Below are 14,295 nucleotides of genomic sequence, written 5' to 3'. Positions count from 1 at the left end.
GTGTCTTGGCACTTCGCCCTTATCTCACATGCACTAAACAGCCGGCCCTCGGATATCCTCACCCAACTCCCCCTGCCTCGTCCAAATGTTCATCCCGACCTTGCTCCCCCGAAGAACAGGTAACCCTGCATGCAACGTCCTAGGCTCGCCCTCGCCCTCACCCTGCTGCCCTCCAGGGACCAGATTCTCCCAATAGACCGCATTCCCCTCGACCGGACGAAACGTCACCCCATCCTCCCACTCAGCATCGCAATCCACAATCCCGCACCACCACTCCGCATCCTCGGCGCTACGGTGATCATAAGACGGCGCTTCGAGCAAAGGAAAATTCGTGCCCCCGCCCGCCGTGTCATTCGAGACGGAAACGTACCCGAAGAAACTCGTAGCCCGGTTCCCGCCCCGCGCGGCGCTCGCCTGCGCCGGGTCCGTGAACCAGTCCGTATGGAAGTGGTACCGCTCCCCGACGCCGTACTTCACCAGCTGCAGCGGTTCCAGCCGATGCGCCGCGCTGGGCGGGAGGCCTTGGAAGGCGAGGGCGCGGGATTGGATGCACCGTACTACGGCGTCGCGGGGCACGGAGGTCGATTGGGATGTGCGGCCTTGGTTGTGGGACGTTGAACCGGTCGTGTCGATGACGGCGGACCGCGTGAATGTGTCTGAGCTGTTTTTCCCCGGTTAGTATTGCATTTGCCGAGGCCTGAAAGGGTCCCTTCTTTAAGAAGCACGAGAAGAAGAAAGGAAAAAAGAAGAAGAAAAAAAAGGAAAGACCGTAGAAGAACATACGCGAGAGCGAGGAAGTGTCGACGTTCTGCAGGGGTGATAAAGTCGGTAATGTAAATCACCAACGGGGAGCGAGAAAAGACGAGCACTTTATAGTCTGGGTGTTCGCACGTATAATCCTCCGAGGAGAGCAGCATCGGCGCCTGCTCTGGTTGTGCGTAGACGATGCTAGGAAGACCGAGGACAACAACGGATGCTGTTATCGTCAATGCGCTTGTAAGTTTTGATTTAAGGCCCATGTTGACTTTCGAGTGATCCAGAGCTTGGGATGCCACATGCATTCAGATGGGGGGTCGCCACATGCACGAAGCACGAGGGAGCTTCCCTCCTTTAAAGTGACCCCAGCTTCTAACTCACGAGCTTAGGGAGACACTGACGTAGCTCTAATCATCGGTCGATTGACGATATGGACACAACCGTCGAGGAGCTCGACGTTGCGGGGGATTCAGGGGGTCAGGGACTCAGGGGATGAAGCCGTGATGGCGCACCGAAAAGAACCCTTGAAACAAGAGCCTGTTTTGGCGTCTTTAGTCTTTACTCAGTCTCGTCTGCGCCGTGGTCTCGGCAAGATCCCCTTTGCACGACATGCGCCCGATCCCGTCCCACGCGTTTGGGCATTGTTCCTTGGCGACAGGTCATGGCGTCGTTTCGGGCGTAGTGTAGTCTGTAGATCCGCTGGACCTTGGGACCCCTGACGCAGGGCCAAGCATCGTCGTCTGAACACCTGTTCCCAAGTTCCAACTTACATGGACGGGGCAGCTAGACAAGCTGAGCGTTCTGGAGCGGTTACATTTGTGTATAATACATTGATGTATTATACCTTGCCCATCTACCCATAACTAAATAGGCCTACAGTCTTGTCAACTTTCCTCACTGTGAACATATTTTATGCTTATGCACCCCTCTTGAAGCCATGCCGCGCCTCTCCCTGATATTCTCGTGCCTCCTCGCAAGCGCATCGGCCTGGAGCCATGTATCCGAGTCTGGCTTCCGCGAAGCCCTAGCCAGCAACGATATGAGCCTGGTGGCTTGTAAGTGATCAAAGAGAATCCATGTCGCGATCCAGCAACTTGCGCCCAATGTTCATGTTCCAATTGACCTAACTGACACTTGACGATTTCTCCAGTCGTCGCAGTGAGTTCATGTTTTCTTGAACCTCCCGCTGTAATTACAATTACGTCTTGAGCTTCCAGTCCAACCCCTGACCACGTGAAATGCGCGATGCCGTACAACCAGCAGTCGCCAAGGTGAGTGAATCTGGGCTGGCCTCTCGCAACTCCTTGATTTCCACAAAGCGACCCAAGCCGACGATAGCATGCCAGTGAACCACCTAGCAAAACCCTCGAATCCGAATGGGTAACCCTCCAGCAAACCGAGCCTCGCGCTCTATCCGTCGACTGTCTTGACCACGCCCAACTATGCGCCGAACTCGACGTGGCCTCCTTTCCCGCCATTCGTCTTTACGACCGCGACGGCACGATCCGTAGATACCGCGGTCCCAAGAACGCTAAATCGTACGTCCCTGTTCCCATCTCGTACTTCAAAAAGAGAAGAGCACGAGAGAAAGAAATGAAGAAACATGCGAAATACTGATTCCAGTCGTATTCCCCAGCATCTCCGCCTTCCTCAAGCGCACAGCCCGACCACCAGTCTCAGACGTCGACGAATCCTCCGTCACCGAATTCCTATCTTCCGACGACATCGTCTTCGTCGCGCGCCGGGGCGACCACGACGATACCACGCACCTCGACTCCCGTTACCGCGACATCGCGTCGCGGTATAGCGACCGCTACACCTTCGGCACCGTCCCAACGGCGCCGGGGCCGGCCTTCGAGTCGCCCTCCGAAGTGGTGTCCTGCTTCAACAACCGCGACGGTCTACGTCATGCCCTTTCCGAGGCGGATCTCGTTGACGCGACGGCCCTCGAAAGCTTCATCCACCGCTGTTCCGCCCCTCTCGTTCCAGAGATGACGCGCCGGAACGAAAGGGACATCCTCTCTGTATGTCTTGTTGTACCTCAACTTTCCCTTCCTTGCTCTTACGCGTCTTCTTTTCTTTATTTCTCCCCAACTCGTGGCAGGGCTGACATGTACGACCCCGTCCAAAAGAACGGCAAGAGCATCGTCTACTTCTTCTCCCCATCCGAAACGGCCCGCGAGTCTCACGCCGTCGCCATGCACGCGCTGGCTATCAAATACGCCAAGTTCCTCACCTTCGTCACCGTGGACTCGGCCCAGTACCCCGAGATGGTGGCCGGCATGGGACTGTGCGGAGGCGCCGCAGGGACGGGCCTCAGCGTACAGAACCCCCATGTGGAACAGATATTCCCCATGCCCGAGTTGTCGGATCCGACGTCCGTCCAGCCTGATGAAGTGGAGAGATTCATCGTGGAGATTTCGCAGGGCAAAGTTGCGCCATGGGATGGAAAGATCGGGGGAGAAGAGGATGACGATATGGAGGAGGTGGGAGCACGAGGGGTAAACGAGGGGTCGGCAGATCAGGGGCACGATGAGCTGTAGAAAGAATACGTGTCGCTCATGGGAACAGTTCCGTGCTGTTGTAGACGCCAAATAAGTATGCAAAAAGAAATCATCATCATATTGCCTGACCGGGTAGCCTCGCCTTCTCTAGTATAGCGAAGACCCTAGAGTTGTCTACACATGCATCTTCTGTTGCCGGCTCAGTCCTCGCCTAGACTCCGCCTCCGTTCCTCCATGCTACTCGACAACTCCCATAACGCCCGCAATCGACATCGTCAGACGTCTCGACATTCACATCAACGCCCCTGCCCCATGTCTCGTGCTGTGCCTTGCAGCCGCGATCCGCTCACGACTTGTCGCACTGCCAATAAAGGCGTGACGTCGTGCGCCGCGAAATCCGCTTAAGCACGGAAGGTGTTCCAGGCATTGTGCATGCGGACACTAAAAAAAAAAAATCATACGTTAGCCCCTTTGCTCACCGAAACCAGACAGGGGCCCAGGGGTTGCAGTGGGGGATTTTGGTTGCGAAAACGTACCGTTGACCCTCGGTGAACTCAGTGTAGCAAGCACTGCGACGAAAAATTAGCAAAACCGCACACACACACACAAACGCACACGCCAAACGGCCACAGCCCTCTGAGGGGATCCTGGAGCGACGCACTCGTTGGAGTAGTCCATGTAGTTATGGATGGGGTCAAGGCCGGGCTGGCTAGGGCAGGAGTCACGGCCGTGGGGGCATCCGCTGGACGGGCTAGCCTGGGCGGGGGTATCGGCGACCAGATCGCCGGAGCCGGTGCAGCCGCCCTGGAAGGTGTGGTAGAGGTTAAGCCAGTGGCCGATCTCGTGGGTGGCGGTCTTGCCGAGGTTGAAGTTGGTGGAGCTGCCGCCGGGGACGCTGGAGAAGAGGACGGTGCACCCGTCGCGGACGAAGGCGGTCGAGCCGGGGGAGGCGTAGGTGGGGAAGTAGCAGTAGCCGAGGTTGCCGGAGACGCTGCGGAGGAAGTAGAGGTTGAGGGTGCGGTAGTCGCCGCGGCGCAGGCTCTGCTTCATCTGCAGTTCGTTGCGGTCGGTGGACCAAGTCGAGTGGACGGTGCGGGTGACGCCCTGGAGGGAGAAGCTGATGCCGAAGCGGGCAAAGTCCGAGTTGATGACGTTCAACTGTTGGTTGAGCATTGTGTCCTGTTTATTGTTTTGGGGGTTTTTCTCTTGGTTAGTCGGATGAGCTAACGGTATATGCATCTGGCTTTGGAAAAGGAGAAGGACGAAACGACTGGGAGCAAGGGCAAGAGTATACAGTCAGGTAGCCGTCCTGGAGTCTCGTGCTGGAAGCAACGACATGGAAATAGGTGGGAACGACGATGGGGTTGGCGAAGACGGTCATGTTGCCAGAACGGCCAGCCTCTCCCTCGAGCTCGGCGAGGGCCCTGGTGTTGGCCAGATCCTCTTCGGTGGGCTCAGGGGCACCGCAACCAAACCTGGTCGTGGGGCCGGCCATAACGGCCGAAACCATGAGGCCGGCGAGCCAAAGAGTCTTGGACAGCATGATGAAAGGGGCGAAGGGGGGGGACGAAGCAGCAGAAGAAGTTGGGTCAAGGCGTAGCGGATGCGAGAGACGAGAGTAGGAGGAGGCCGTTGTGAATTGCGCCGTGTGTGGCCTATATTTTATACATCCCGAGGATGGCCCCTGTGCTTCGGAGGGCCATGTATGGAGTTCCGGATACCAGTACCCCGACCTCGACCCAAGCCGCCCCTGAAGCCTTTTAGGAAGGTTCTTCTTTTGGTCCGGACGGGGGGTTATCAGCGTGGGGTGGGATGTTTCCATGACTTGAGAGCCACCATGGACCAGTGCAAGGACAGACGCCTGCGCAGCGGTCCAGTTACCGCCGTTTCTCATACTGCGCGCTTCTTGACTCGAGGTCTTGGCTAGCAAGGCCCCCCCCCCCTTTCTTTTTCCCTTTTTTCCCCATCTTTCCCGGCAAACCACCCGGAGCTTCAGGGTTTCGCCTGCCGCGCTTTTGCAATGGCATGACCCCCCCGCGCTACGCATCGGGAAGGCCGGTGCAAGGCGACCCTTGCCAGCAGACGCCGCTTCGTGATAGTGGTGTTGATGACGGTCGCTAGTTGCAGGAGAAGATAAAAGAGTTACGGCCGAGCCGTGTCACGCCGCAGCGTGCCCCAGAGTCGCGTCGTAAAGTATCGATCGTTGAAGGCAGGTGGAATAGATAAAGTAGAATGGGGGCGGAGAGTTTGAAGATGACATTGCCGAGAGGTCTGGCAGCGCAGAGAGAAACGGCATGAACCTGTTCATGTTCATGGGTGCCACCAAGTCCCCGATTCCCGGAATTGAACTGCCGCGAAGGGTTCTCAGAGCCGGCGCTACTGCAAAATGCGCCGGCATCTAATAGGTGATACCATGTCAACGCAATCTTATTAGCACGTCCAAGCAGAAAGGGACAAACAGAGACAAGAGAAAGAAAAGAAGAAAAAGAAGGAGAAAAAGACTTGCACGAGTCATCGGGCCGCCAAGCCCGGGGATCGACTTTGATCAGGGCAGTGCCCAAAGAACCTCCCTATTCTGGAACGAACGGAGGCCGTGTGTAACCCCCCATTACCTCCATTCAGACACTTGTCGAGGAGTGTTATCATCGTCATAGGCTCATAGCTACACTCAGAAATCACACATGCTGTACTGTCTTGTCTTGGAGACGCGCGATAAAGCAGTCGACGCTAGGTTCTGAAAGTTCTTCCTGTCCTAGTCAGGCACATGCTTGAATGCGCTGGTTTTGGTTTCCTTCCTTTCCCAGTCGCCAGTTTGCGCTACTGCTAGGGAGAGGGGGGAAGGTCGCATTAGCCCCTCCCACCATATCCAGTCGTAGTTGAGGTGATTAGATATCGACCGATGTGTCTGTATAAGCTGGGGTAAGCTGGAGGACCAAGGCACATGTGATTAGAGGACAGTGACTTATGGCGTCACGTCACGGTTCTTGCGACTCTTCGGGAAAGCTTAGACCCCAAACAGCCAACCATAGTGAAGATCGCAAGTCGTCCAGAAAGAGAAGGTGGTGATGGAAATCGATCCTGGTGGTTGCGTCAAGTCGGCCATCAAAAGTCCCAAAGCTCACAGGACGAGAAGATGGAGGGGGAGCCAACGGAGCCGGCCGGATCGCTGTACGCTTACGGGTAGATCCATCTTAGAGCAAGCAATGAGATAGGTAAAGATGTACCCTTCTTTTCAGGATGGTGTGTTGAATGAAGGGATCCCGGAGACGAGACGGCATGGCAGAGGGAGAACGAGCGATTTTCCAGGACACCGTGACACGAGAGCGCGATTGGCGGGTATTTGGGGTATAAGCCAGGAGAGACGAAGACATAAATCAGGATTTCGCTCTTCTCGAAGACTTAATACGCTCGAAGCCCGACCATACGAATGGACGAATGCGCGTGGGTGCCAGCGAATGTGGACGACCGAGCCAGAACCAGAAGGTCAAAGCAAAGCACAGACTGGAGGAGGCAAAAGGGATAAGGCGCGCAAACAGAGGACGGAGGATAGATACGCCGGCGTGGCGGGACCGTGGGGGGCGGGGAACCTTTCAAGCCACTGCATGACAATTACCGAGGCCCTGGCTGTGGCTGTGCTTGTGTCCTTTTTTGGGACAAGCTTTTTGGTCACATGACCGCGGGCTTTAAATCATGTGACAGTACGTACATTTCGCGTCGCATGAAACGCGCCGCCGAGAGACTTACTGCACGCGATCTGTCAGAATCCGCCCGCACTTGTCATCCACTCAACTTGACCACCCACCACCCTAGACACAGCTCCCAACACACTCCATCAGCCAAGCATGTTATAACCCATTTGCATCGCCTACACCTCTACAGCTTTCTGACATGTCGGACTTTACAGGTATTGTTCCTCTGCCCTGCCCTGCCCTGCCCTGCCCTGCCCTGCTTCGTTCTCACCATCCACTCAAACACCTCGACTCACATCTCTTTCTAGACGCGGACACCATTCGCATCTTGGTTGCGACCGATAATCATGTCGGCTACGAAGAACGAGATCCCATTCGCAAGGATGACAGCTGGAGGACATTCGACGAGATTATGAACTTGGCCCGTACCGAAGATGTGCGACATATTTGATCCCCCTCCTTGCCTCCTTTGCCTCCCTCGTTCCCTCCTGGAATCATCCCCCCTAACAACATACCGTTTCGTTATCCAGGTAGACATGGTCCTCCTCGCCGGCGACCTCTTTCACGACAACAAACCATCCAGAAAGTCCATGTACCAGGTCATGCGCACCCTCCGCCAGAACTGTCTCGGCATGAAGCCCTGCGAGCTCGAGTTCCTCAGCGACGCCAACGAGGTCTTCGAGGGTGCGTTCCCCCACGTCAACTACGAAGATCCGGACATCAACATCTCCATCCCCGTCTTCTCCATCCACGGGAACCACGACGACCCCAGCGGGGACGGCCACTACTGCTCCCTCGATCTCCTCCAGGTCGCCGGTCTCGTCAACTACTTCGGCCGCATAGCCGAGGCCGACAACATCGAGGCCAAGCCCCTCCTTCTCCAGAAGGGCCAGACCAAGCTCGCCTTGTACGGCCTCAGCAACGTCCGCGACGAGCGCATGTTCCGAACCTTTCGCGACAACAAAGTCAAGTGGTTCCGCCCGGACCTGCAACAAGGGGACTGGTTCAGCATCCTCGCCCTACATCAGAACCATCACGCCCACACCGCCACCTCCTACCTCCCCGAAAACGTGCTCCCGGATTTCATGGACCTCGTCGTTTGGGGCCACGAGCACGAGTGTCTCATCGACCCCTCCCGTAATCCCGAGACGGGCTTCCACGTCATGCAGCCCGGTTCCTCCGTCGCCACCTCCCTTGTCCCCGGGGAAGCCGTGCCCAAACACGTCGCCGTCGTCAACGTGACCGGGAGGGACTTCCAAATCAAGAAAATCCCCCTGAAAACCGTCCGTCCTTTTGTCACCAAAGAGATCGTCCTCGCCACCGACAAACGCTTCAAGGGCGTCGACAGGATCAAGGACAATCGACAGGAGCTTACGAAGAGGCTGATGAAGGTCGTCGACGAGATGATCGACCAGGCGAACGCGGAGTGGCTTGCTATTCAGGATGATGACGAGGACGACAACATGGAAGAAAGGCCGCTGCCCTTGATCCGCTTGAAGGTCGAGTACACCGCTCCCGAAGGGGGTCAATATGACTGCGAGAATCCGCAGCGGTTTTCGAACCGCTTCGTCGGAAAAGTGGCCAATACCAATGATGTCGTTTACTTTCACCGAAGGAAAACGGCCCAGAGGAGCAGTGACAAAGACGCACCAGATCTTCCCGAGGGCATAGAGTCCTTGAGCCTCGATACCATCAAGGTCGAAGCCCTTGTCCAGGAGTTTCTCGCAGCCCAGTCCCTCAAGATCCTACCACAGGCTCCCTTCGGCGATGCTGTGAACCAGTTCGTCAACAAGGACGATAAACACGCCATGGAGATGTTCGTCAGCGACTCCCTTGCCAGCCAGGTCAAGCAGATGCTCGACCTCGACTCGGACGACGACGACCTGGAGGCGGCCATGGAGAAATACCGCGACTCGCTGGAAAAGAAGTTCTCCGCGGGGCTCATCAAGCCTTCGGGCCAGCAAATCAAAGTCAAGCCCAAGCCCGACTACTGGGACTCCGACCTCGACGGTCACTGGGAGGACCAACCCGGCGTTGTCGAGGTCGAGGTCGAGGTCGAGACCGCCCCGCCTGAAGACCGTCCCCGAAGATCCGGGTTTGACGATGGGGCGAGCGAGATGATGGGCGTGCAAGACGAAGTAGTAGACGCCCCGCCGGCTCGCAAAGCTCCGACGAAACGAGGCGCTGCCGCCACAGGTCGTCGCACTACCGCTACTGCTACTGCCAAAGCCGCGCCGGCCAAGAAAACAGTCGTTGGGAAGAAAGTCCCGGCCAAGAAAGCGGGTCCCGCACGGGGTCGCGGGAAGAAACAGCCATTCCTCGACGAAGACGAGGACGAGGACGAGGAGGAAGAAGATGTCGTGATGGACGACGACCCGTTTATGGATGACGACGGTCCACCCCCCCGGGCGGCAGCAACAAGATCGAAACGGTCGCAACCGACGCGAGCGGCTGCGGCTGCGGCCGCGCCCAAGACGCGACAGACTCGACTCAATTTCGCGTCGCAGGCGGCGTCGCAGAAGGCGGTGGAGATTAGTGATGATGAGATTAGCGATGATGATCCTTTTGAACCCGCCACTGCCACCAAGTCACGGCGGAGGTGATAATCCTTTTGTTGTTTCCCCCGAGATTTGGCCCTATTGGTGAAGGTTGAATTTGGGATCTAAGAACGGCGATTTGTCATTTTGCATGGCGTTTCACACTCGAAGCAAGTTGAGGCTTCAAAGGATCATGGGGGTTTAGACGGCGTAGCCTTGTTTCCCTGCCTCGAAAATGCATAAACAGCACAATATAACTCACGACATGATGAACGCGCCAAACTGGCATAGTATTCTGTTGCTCTCATTGTACCGTTTGTGTACCTCGCCCTTCGTCTTACTGGTCGAATCCAGGAGTATTGATCATGGTCAAGTCTGTCTGTAGCCTCACAGGACCGCGGCCATGAACAAGGAAAGAAAGAGAAACAACCCGTTCGACTTGGAACAAAGTTTCCCGTCAACGTGAGCAACGATGGGGCGTGGGGAAACTGCTGGAAAGATCCCTTAATAGAAAAGACACCCATGGCGCTCCTTGACCAGACATGCCCCAAAGCCACGACCATTCGGATAAGCCGCTACCGTACCAGTGCATACAGCGAACACGACCATGGCCTTGGGCCTGGGACGAGAAGCATCAGGGCAAGAGGACGACAGCCACAACGACCCACCCAAGCGACATCCAGCCAGACGCGGCTTCACAACCGAAACAATCGAAATCGTCTCCCCGTTCCCCCCCCACCCGCCACGGATCGAGCCGTACAACCCCCTCTGGCCCATCCACTACGCGCAATTCGCAAAGGCCACCAAGCGCGCCCTAGGAGCGCGGGGGGTAGCCATCCACTCGCTCGACCACGTCGGCTCGACCTCGGTGCCGGGGCTCCACGCGAAGCCCATCATCGACATGGACGAGACGGTACGTTGCTGCGAAGATGGAGGCGGCGAGGGAGTGTGTCACTAGGGGGGAGAGCGGGCGGGAGTATAATATGCGCAAGGAGGCTGGCTTACGGGGGATTTTTGAAAGGGCATGTCTTGCGTATGGGGTCGCTTTGGAGTACTAGTGTGTAGGGGGGGGGTTGCGTTCTGTTCGAGATGCCAGAACCAGACCAGAGAAGGGTTTCTTATGGTTACGGCGCGAATGATGTTGTCCATCTTATTAGAAGAAGAAAGAATCCTTTTTCATTCTCTATTTCTCATTTCTCCTTTAAAAAGGCAACTCGTGTCAGGTCTGTCGAGTGGAAAAGAACGTATTGTCAAGAATGGTACTCCGTATGTCGAGTCGATAAGACCACGTGCTCCTGCAGGCCCGGCCCGACCCCACGGCTCCGTAGCCCGGTTGCGCTGTGCCACTACACTATAATACCCCGTACGTACGTTGTACTGTACGTTGTACATTTGCCCTATGCGGTGCGCTGCGGTGACAGGCTAGCGCAATCACTTTAGCCCAAGCGAAGCTGATTCATGTCCCATTTTCTGCGCCATGGGAGTCGCCTACTAGGGACACCAAGGCGTCTCAATTACGAATGCATGCTGTAGGTTCTTACGAGCACAGGGCACAGGGCAGTGGTTGGGTCGCAGCCTCGCAGGTGGCGTTTCGGATGATCCAGTGGTATGGGTCACCAGAACACCGACACCGCGTGGATGGTTGAATCCTTTCTTGCGAGATCTGGGGCGCATCCGTACTCTGTACTTCGTAATTAGTTGGTGGCAAGCCGCTGGTGATGACCACATCTTGCATGCCGTTATGGATATCGATATTCAGGGGCATTGACTGCGGTTTTCTTTGAACGGCCGCTACCTACGAAGTTGGGTTGTTTTGATTGACAGATGTGGGGACGGGACGCCACAGACTGTGGCAGGTTTGTCTCTCTGTTAGTGGTGGTGATATGCTAGGCAGAGGCGAAAGGGGAGAGCAGAGACTACGCATACGAAGGAATGACTTTATACGGTTTTTTTTTTCGTTTTTTTCTTGGTTCTTGAAGGCCTAGATAGGACGTGCCGAGTCCTGTCGTGGATACATTCCCAAAAAGAGCAAAGGGCAAGCTTGGGTCGTTTTTCGTTTGCGCATCTTGTCGCATGTTTTTCCAGTTGCTGAGGCAGCCGGCAAGAACGGGACCAGACGGTCCGTCCCAGGACCTAATTCTTGGCAACTTGCTCGCTACAGAAGGCGAAAAACAGAAGAAGAAGGACAAGAACAAAAAAAAACAAAAACAAATTCGTCACTTGCTGCAGAGGACGATGGGCCTTGATTGTGGTCGCAGCGGAACTGGCTCTGAACGACAGGGGTATCCGATTCCCCGGAAAGGTGGCAAATGTCCCCTGAGCATCCCTGGTCCGGCTGAGGAAACGACTGCAACCTGCAAGCCTCGGGTCGTGATTGGTGATGCGCGACAACGAACCATGGGAGTAAGCTTAGGGAACTTTGATTGTCAAGTTCGTCAAACCGTCGTTCTGGACTATCATCGTGTGGCTGCCGTGGCAGTTTATTCTGCTGTCGGCGGGATGGAGTTTTGTTGTTGGTTCGAAACGCCGCGGTCCATATACGGATACGAGGTTTCTTGGTACCCTCTCCAGAGACGTTTATGGTCGATCGAGACGAACTGCCAATGTTGAGTACAGATACAATTTAATTGCGTTTAGTACAGTAGTGTACGCGGGACATGGCGTACTGTAAGAATATACCAGACGTTGGTGCATCAACATAACGTCTGTACTGTATACGTGCATTCCCCAGCTTTCCATAGTTTATGACAAGTAACTAGTTCCAGACACTCGCGGGCTGGATTACTGTGCACGTCATTAAGACAGTGTTATACTGTGCTACATTACACGTAAACAGCGATTAGTACGGCATACTGTACATGTGCCCCACTCCTTAACACCTGAACAGCCACAGAACTCAGAGAGACGCCACAATAAGTGAAATAGGGGCAGCGGGGAGAGAGTTCTGTTAGAGAGCGGGAGACGGAGGAAGCACCACGTTGAGAGGACCTGGCCTTGGTCTCGTTTATGTTTATGTTTATTATTATTTTTATTATATACGAAGCATTGAGGACGGAGTAGCAGCACTAGCAGTAAGATACGTTGTTGCGGGTTAACGATTTACGAAGAAAACAAGGGAAAAAAAAAAAGGGTACACACGAAGTCCTTACATCAAACTGATGCTCAGATAATATAGGGCCCTACTAGGGCGCCCGTACAGATAAGTATTTTGCCCGTAATATAGTGGGGCCCGCTAAGCATGATTAGTGACCTAAGTACTAACCTATGTTGTATATACACTTTAGGTACCTAAATATATAGATATAGCAGTAGAGAGTTAACTAACCCACCCGTCTTTTTCGCACACCGTTAATTAAGGCACTAAAATAAACTACGATATAGTAGATTATAATAGCTAAAGAATAACCCTACGGCTTTAGCCTACCTTCCGAGGCTTATACTTCCCACGATGAGGGCTTTATAGCCCTTACTACCCACGCCTACTCGAACGGTTATAGTCTTATTATAAAGGAATAGTATCCCCGTGGTGGGTAGCCGATACGTATTACGTACCGCTATAGGAAAGGTAGGGCGCTAATAGCTCGAGAGACCCTAAGCCACGAATCAAAGCGCTGGAGGACTATAACCTAAATAATAGCCTGCCCTTTTACGGTTAACCTCCGCTATCGTGATACCCTTAAAGGGTGGGTTATAGAGGCTATAGTTAAGCACGGCGAAGGCGAGCCGTTAAACTATAACTACGGCTAGGTTAAAGCTAGTTCGTTTAGTCGATTTCGCGCCTATAGTCTCGCGATATATAAGGATAAGATTATTAGTATATAGAATAGTGGTGTTCGGCCCCGCGAGATTATAACGAAGCTCCGTATCTCGGAATCTTCTAAAGGCGGCTAAGTTCTCCAGGTTACGAGGTTAGATCTTATAAACCTTCTTACTCGTTACCGCCGCGAAGAGCTTACTAGAAGGACTCTAATCCAGTAGCTCTACGAGGTAAGTCCTTATTACCCTATAAAACACTTAAATCTATACTAATTTATTAGTAAATCTCTGTATAAGATAGCTTCTACTACCGCGATCGCCGTGATTAACTTAGCCGGATATAATACCTCTTTATCGCGCCCAGGTCAGTAATTCCTCTTATATAATAAGCTCCTAATATCCTAGTTATCGACGTAACCTATAAAACTAATAAGTTTAAGATACCGTTAGTTAATTTCTACGGGATATCGCCGCTACGTAGGTCCTTTTTAATTACGATTACTTTCCTAGATAGGGAAAAAAAGCCCTAGTATGCCTAAGCGCTTAAGGCTTTAGCCGATTATATCTTAGCCGAGGGTTTATAGTTACCGCGGTATATTATTACGGATCGGGAGCTCGCCTTAATAAACGCCCTAAAATTATATATAAGCTTAAGATCGGGTACTAATATTCTATACCGTTAGTATATTAATATAAACGTGCTGGTAAGGACTAAGGCCTTTTTCCCGAAGCCTATAAGGCTAGCTAGTAGCAGGGTTAAACACCACCTAAGCTTTCAAGCCTTTTTAAAGGACTAGAATTCGTTAATTTTAAGCCTAATAGTCGAGGTATTCGTAGAGCGACTCGGAGGTTTTAAGCAGTAAGGATAGCACCCAGAAAACGCAGTTAATTACTGCGTAGGAACTTGGATTAATCCTTTTAAGGAAAAGATCGTAGATTGCTTCGTGACTAAGGTGCCCTATTTTAGTAATAAAACCACCTCTATCGTAGAGTCTTCCCACGCTAGCCTTAAACGGTATCTCCACTCCTCTATAAGTGACTTAGTAACTGTTT

At 53.8% G+C, this 14,295-nt stretch overlaps 7 protein-coding genes across 7 annotated transcripts; 3 read left to right on the top strand and 4 right to left on the bottom strand.

The window, feature by feature from the left end:
- Positions 1–33: 33 nt before the first annotated feature.
- SODALDRAFT_337700 (oxidoreductase) lies at positions 34–917 on the bottom strand (the record flags this gene model as incomplete). The annotated part of the gene is made up of 2 exons (XM_028612719.1): positions 34–661; positions 784–917. 2 exons carry the CDS (start codon positions 915–917, stop codon positions 34–36), a joined length of 762 nt encoding a protein of 253 aa, XP_028462886.1.
- A 664-nt stretch (positions 918–1,581) lies between these two features.
- On the top strand, positions 1,582–3,389 carry SODALDRAFT_329267 (hypothetical protein). The gene is made up of 5 exons (XM_028610889.1): positions 1,582–1,804; positions 1,907–1,914; positions 2,103–2,294; positions 2,393–2,780; positions 2,889–3,389. The coding sequence occupies exons 1-5, from the start codon at positions 1,694–1,696 to the stop codon at positions 3,297–3,299; spliced, it is 1,110 nt and encodes a 369-aa protein (XP_028462885.1). The 5' UTR covers positions 1,582–1,693; the 3' UTR covers positions 3,300–3,389.
- On the bottom strand, positions 3,370–4,614 carry SODALDRAFT_329266 (zincin). Its single transcript, XM_028610888.1, has 3 exons — positions 3,922–4,614; positions 3,797–3,829; positions 3,370–3,701 (listed from the first exon to the last, which is right to left on the bottom strand). Exons 1-3 carry the CDS (start codon positions 4,431–4,433, stop codon positions 3,662–3,664), a joined length of 585 nt encoding a protein of 194 aa, XP_028462884.1. The 5' UTR covers positions 4,434–4,614; the 3' UTR covers positions 3,370–3,661.
- A 685-nt stretch (positions 4,615–5,299) lies between these two features.
- Positions 5,300–6,363, bottom strand: SODALDRAFT_363770 (hypothetical protein; the record flags this gene model as incomplete). Its single annotated transcript, XM_028614595.1, has 6 exons — positions 5,300–5,348; positions 5,423–5,636; positions 5,769–5,799; positions 5,942–6,012; positions 6,122–6,184; positions 6,285–6,363. 6 exons carry the CDS (start codon positions 6,361–6,363, stop codon positions 5,300–5,302), a joined length of 507 nt encoding a protein of 168 aa, XP_028462883.1.
- A 328-nt stretch (positions 6,364–6,691) lies between these two features.
- SODALDRAFT_301674 (DNA repair exonuclease) lies at positions 6,692–9,765 on the top strand. The gene is made up of 3 exons (XM_028608907.1): positions 6,692–7,164; positions 7,258–7,385; positions 7,480–9,765. The coding sequence occupies exons 1-3, from the start codon at positions 7,149–7,151 to the stop codon at positions 9,550–9,552; spliced, it is 2,217 nt and encodes a 738-aa protein (XP_028462882.1). The 5' UTR covers positions 6,692–7,148; the 3' UTR covers positions 9,553–9,765.
- Positions 9,766–10,047: 282 nt separating this feature from the next.
- SODALDRAFT_329263 (hypothetical protein) lies at positions 10,048–10,554 on the top strand. Its single transcript, XM_028610887.1, has one exon. The coding sequence runs from the start codon at positions 10,094–10,096 to the stop codon at positions 10,442–10,444; it is 351 nt and encodes a 116-aa protein (XP_028462881.1). The 5' UTR covers positions 10,048–10,093; the 3' UTR covers positions 10,445–10,554.
- A 368-nt stretch (positions 10,555–10,922) lies between these two features.
- On the bottom strand, positions 10,923–12,283 carry SODALDRAFT_363766 (hypothetical protein; the record flags this gene model as incomplete). The annotated part of the gene is made up of 7 exons (XM_028614594.1): positions 10,923–10,956; positions 11,028–11,254; positions 11,335–11,352; positions 11,502–11,641; positions 11,707–11,840; positions 11,928–12,083; positions 12,279–12,283. 7 exons carry the CDS (start codon positions 12,281–12,283, stop codon positions 10,923–10,925), a joined length of 714 nt encoding a protein of 237 aa, XP_028462880.1.
- Positions 12,284–14,295: the final 2,012 nt, after the last annotated feature.

Source organism: Sodiomyces alkalinus (assembly GCF_003711515.1).
Source record: "Sodiomyces alkalinus F11 unplaced genomic scaffold SODALscaffold_12, whole genome shotgun sequence".
NCBI classification, from domain to species: domain Eukaryota; kingdom Fungi; phylum Ascomycota; class Sordariomycetes; order Glomerellales; family Plectosphaerellaceae; genus Sodiomyces; species Sodiomyces alkalinus.
The sequence above is the reverse complement of the archived record's forward strand: the minus strand, read 5'-3'. Positions and strand labels throughout refer to the sequence as shown.

Coding starts and splice junctions, on each gene's coding strand:
- SODALDRAFT_329267 (XM_028610889.1), top strand. CDS start 1,694: ATGCCGCGCCTCTCCCTGATATTCTCGTGCCTCCTCGCAAGCGCATCG. Junction 2,295..2,392: donor GGTCCCAAGAACGCTAAATC/GTACGTCCCTGT, acceptor CGTATTCCCCAG/CATCTCCGCCTTCCTCAAGC. Junction 2,781..2,888: donor ACGAAAGGGACATCCTCTCT/GTATGTCTTGTT, acceptor CCCGTCCAAAAG/AACGGCAAGAGCATCGTCTA.
- SODALDRAFT_329266 (XM_028610888.1), bottom strand. CDS start 4,433: ATGCTCAACCAACAGTTGAACGTCATCAACTCGGACTTTGCCCGCTTC. Junction 3,830..3,921: donor TACATGGACTACTCCAACGA/GTGCGTCGCTCC, acceptor TTTTCGTCGCAG/TGCTTGCTACACTGAGTTCA. Junction 3,702..3,796: donor GAGTTCACCGAGGGTCAACG/GTACGTTTTCGC, acceptor TTTTTTTTTTAG/TGTCCGCATGCACAATGCCT.
- SODALDRAFT_301674 (XM_028608907.1), top strand. Junction 7,386..7,479: donor ACTTGGCCCGTACCGAAGAT/GTGCGACATATT, acceptor TTCGTTATCCAG/GTAGACATGGTCCTCCTCGC.
- SODALDRAFT_329263 (XM_028610887.1), top strand. CDS start 10,094: ATGGCCTTGGGCCTGGGACGAGAAGCATCAGGGCAAGAGGACGACAGC.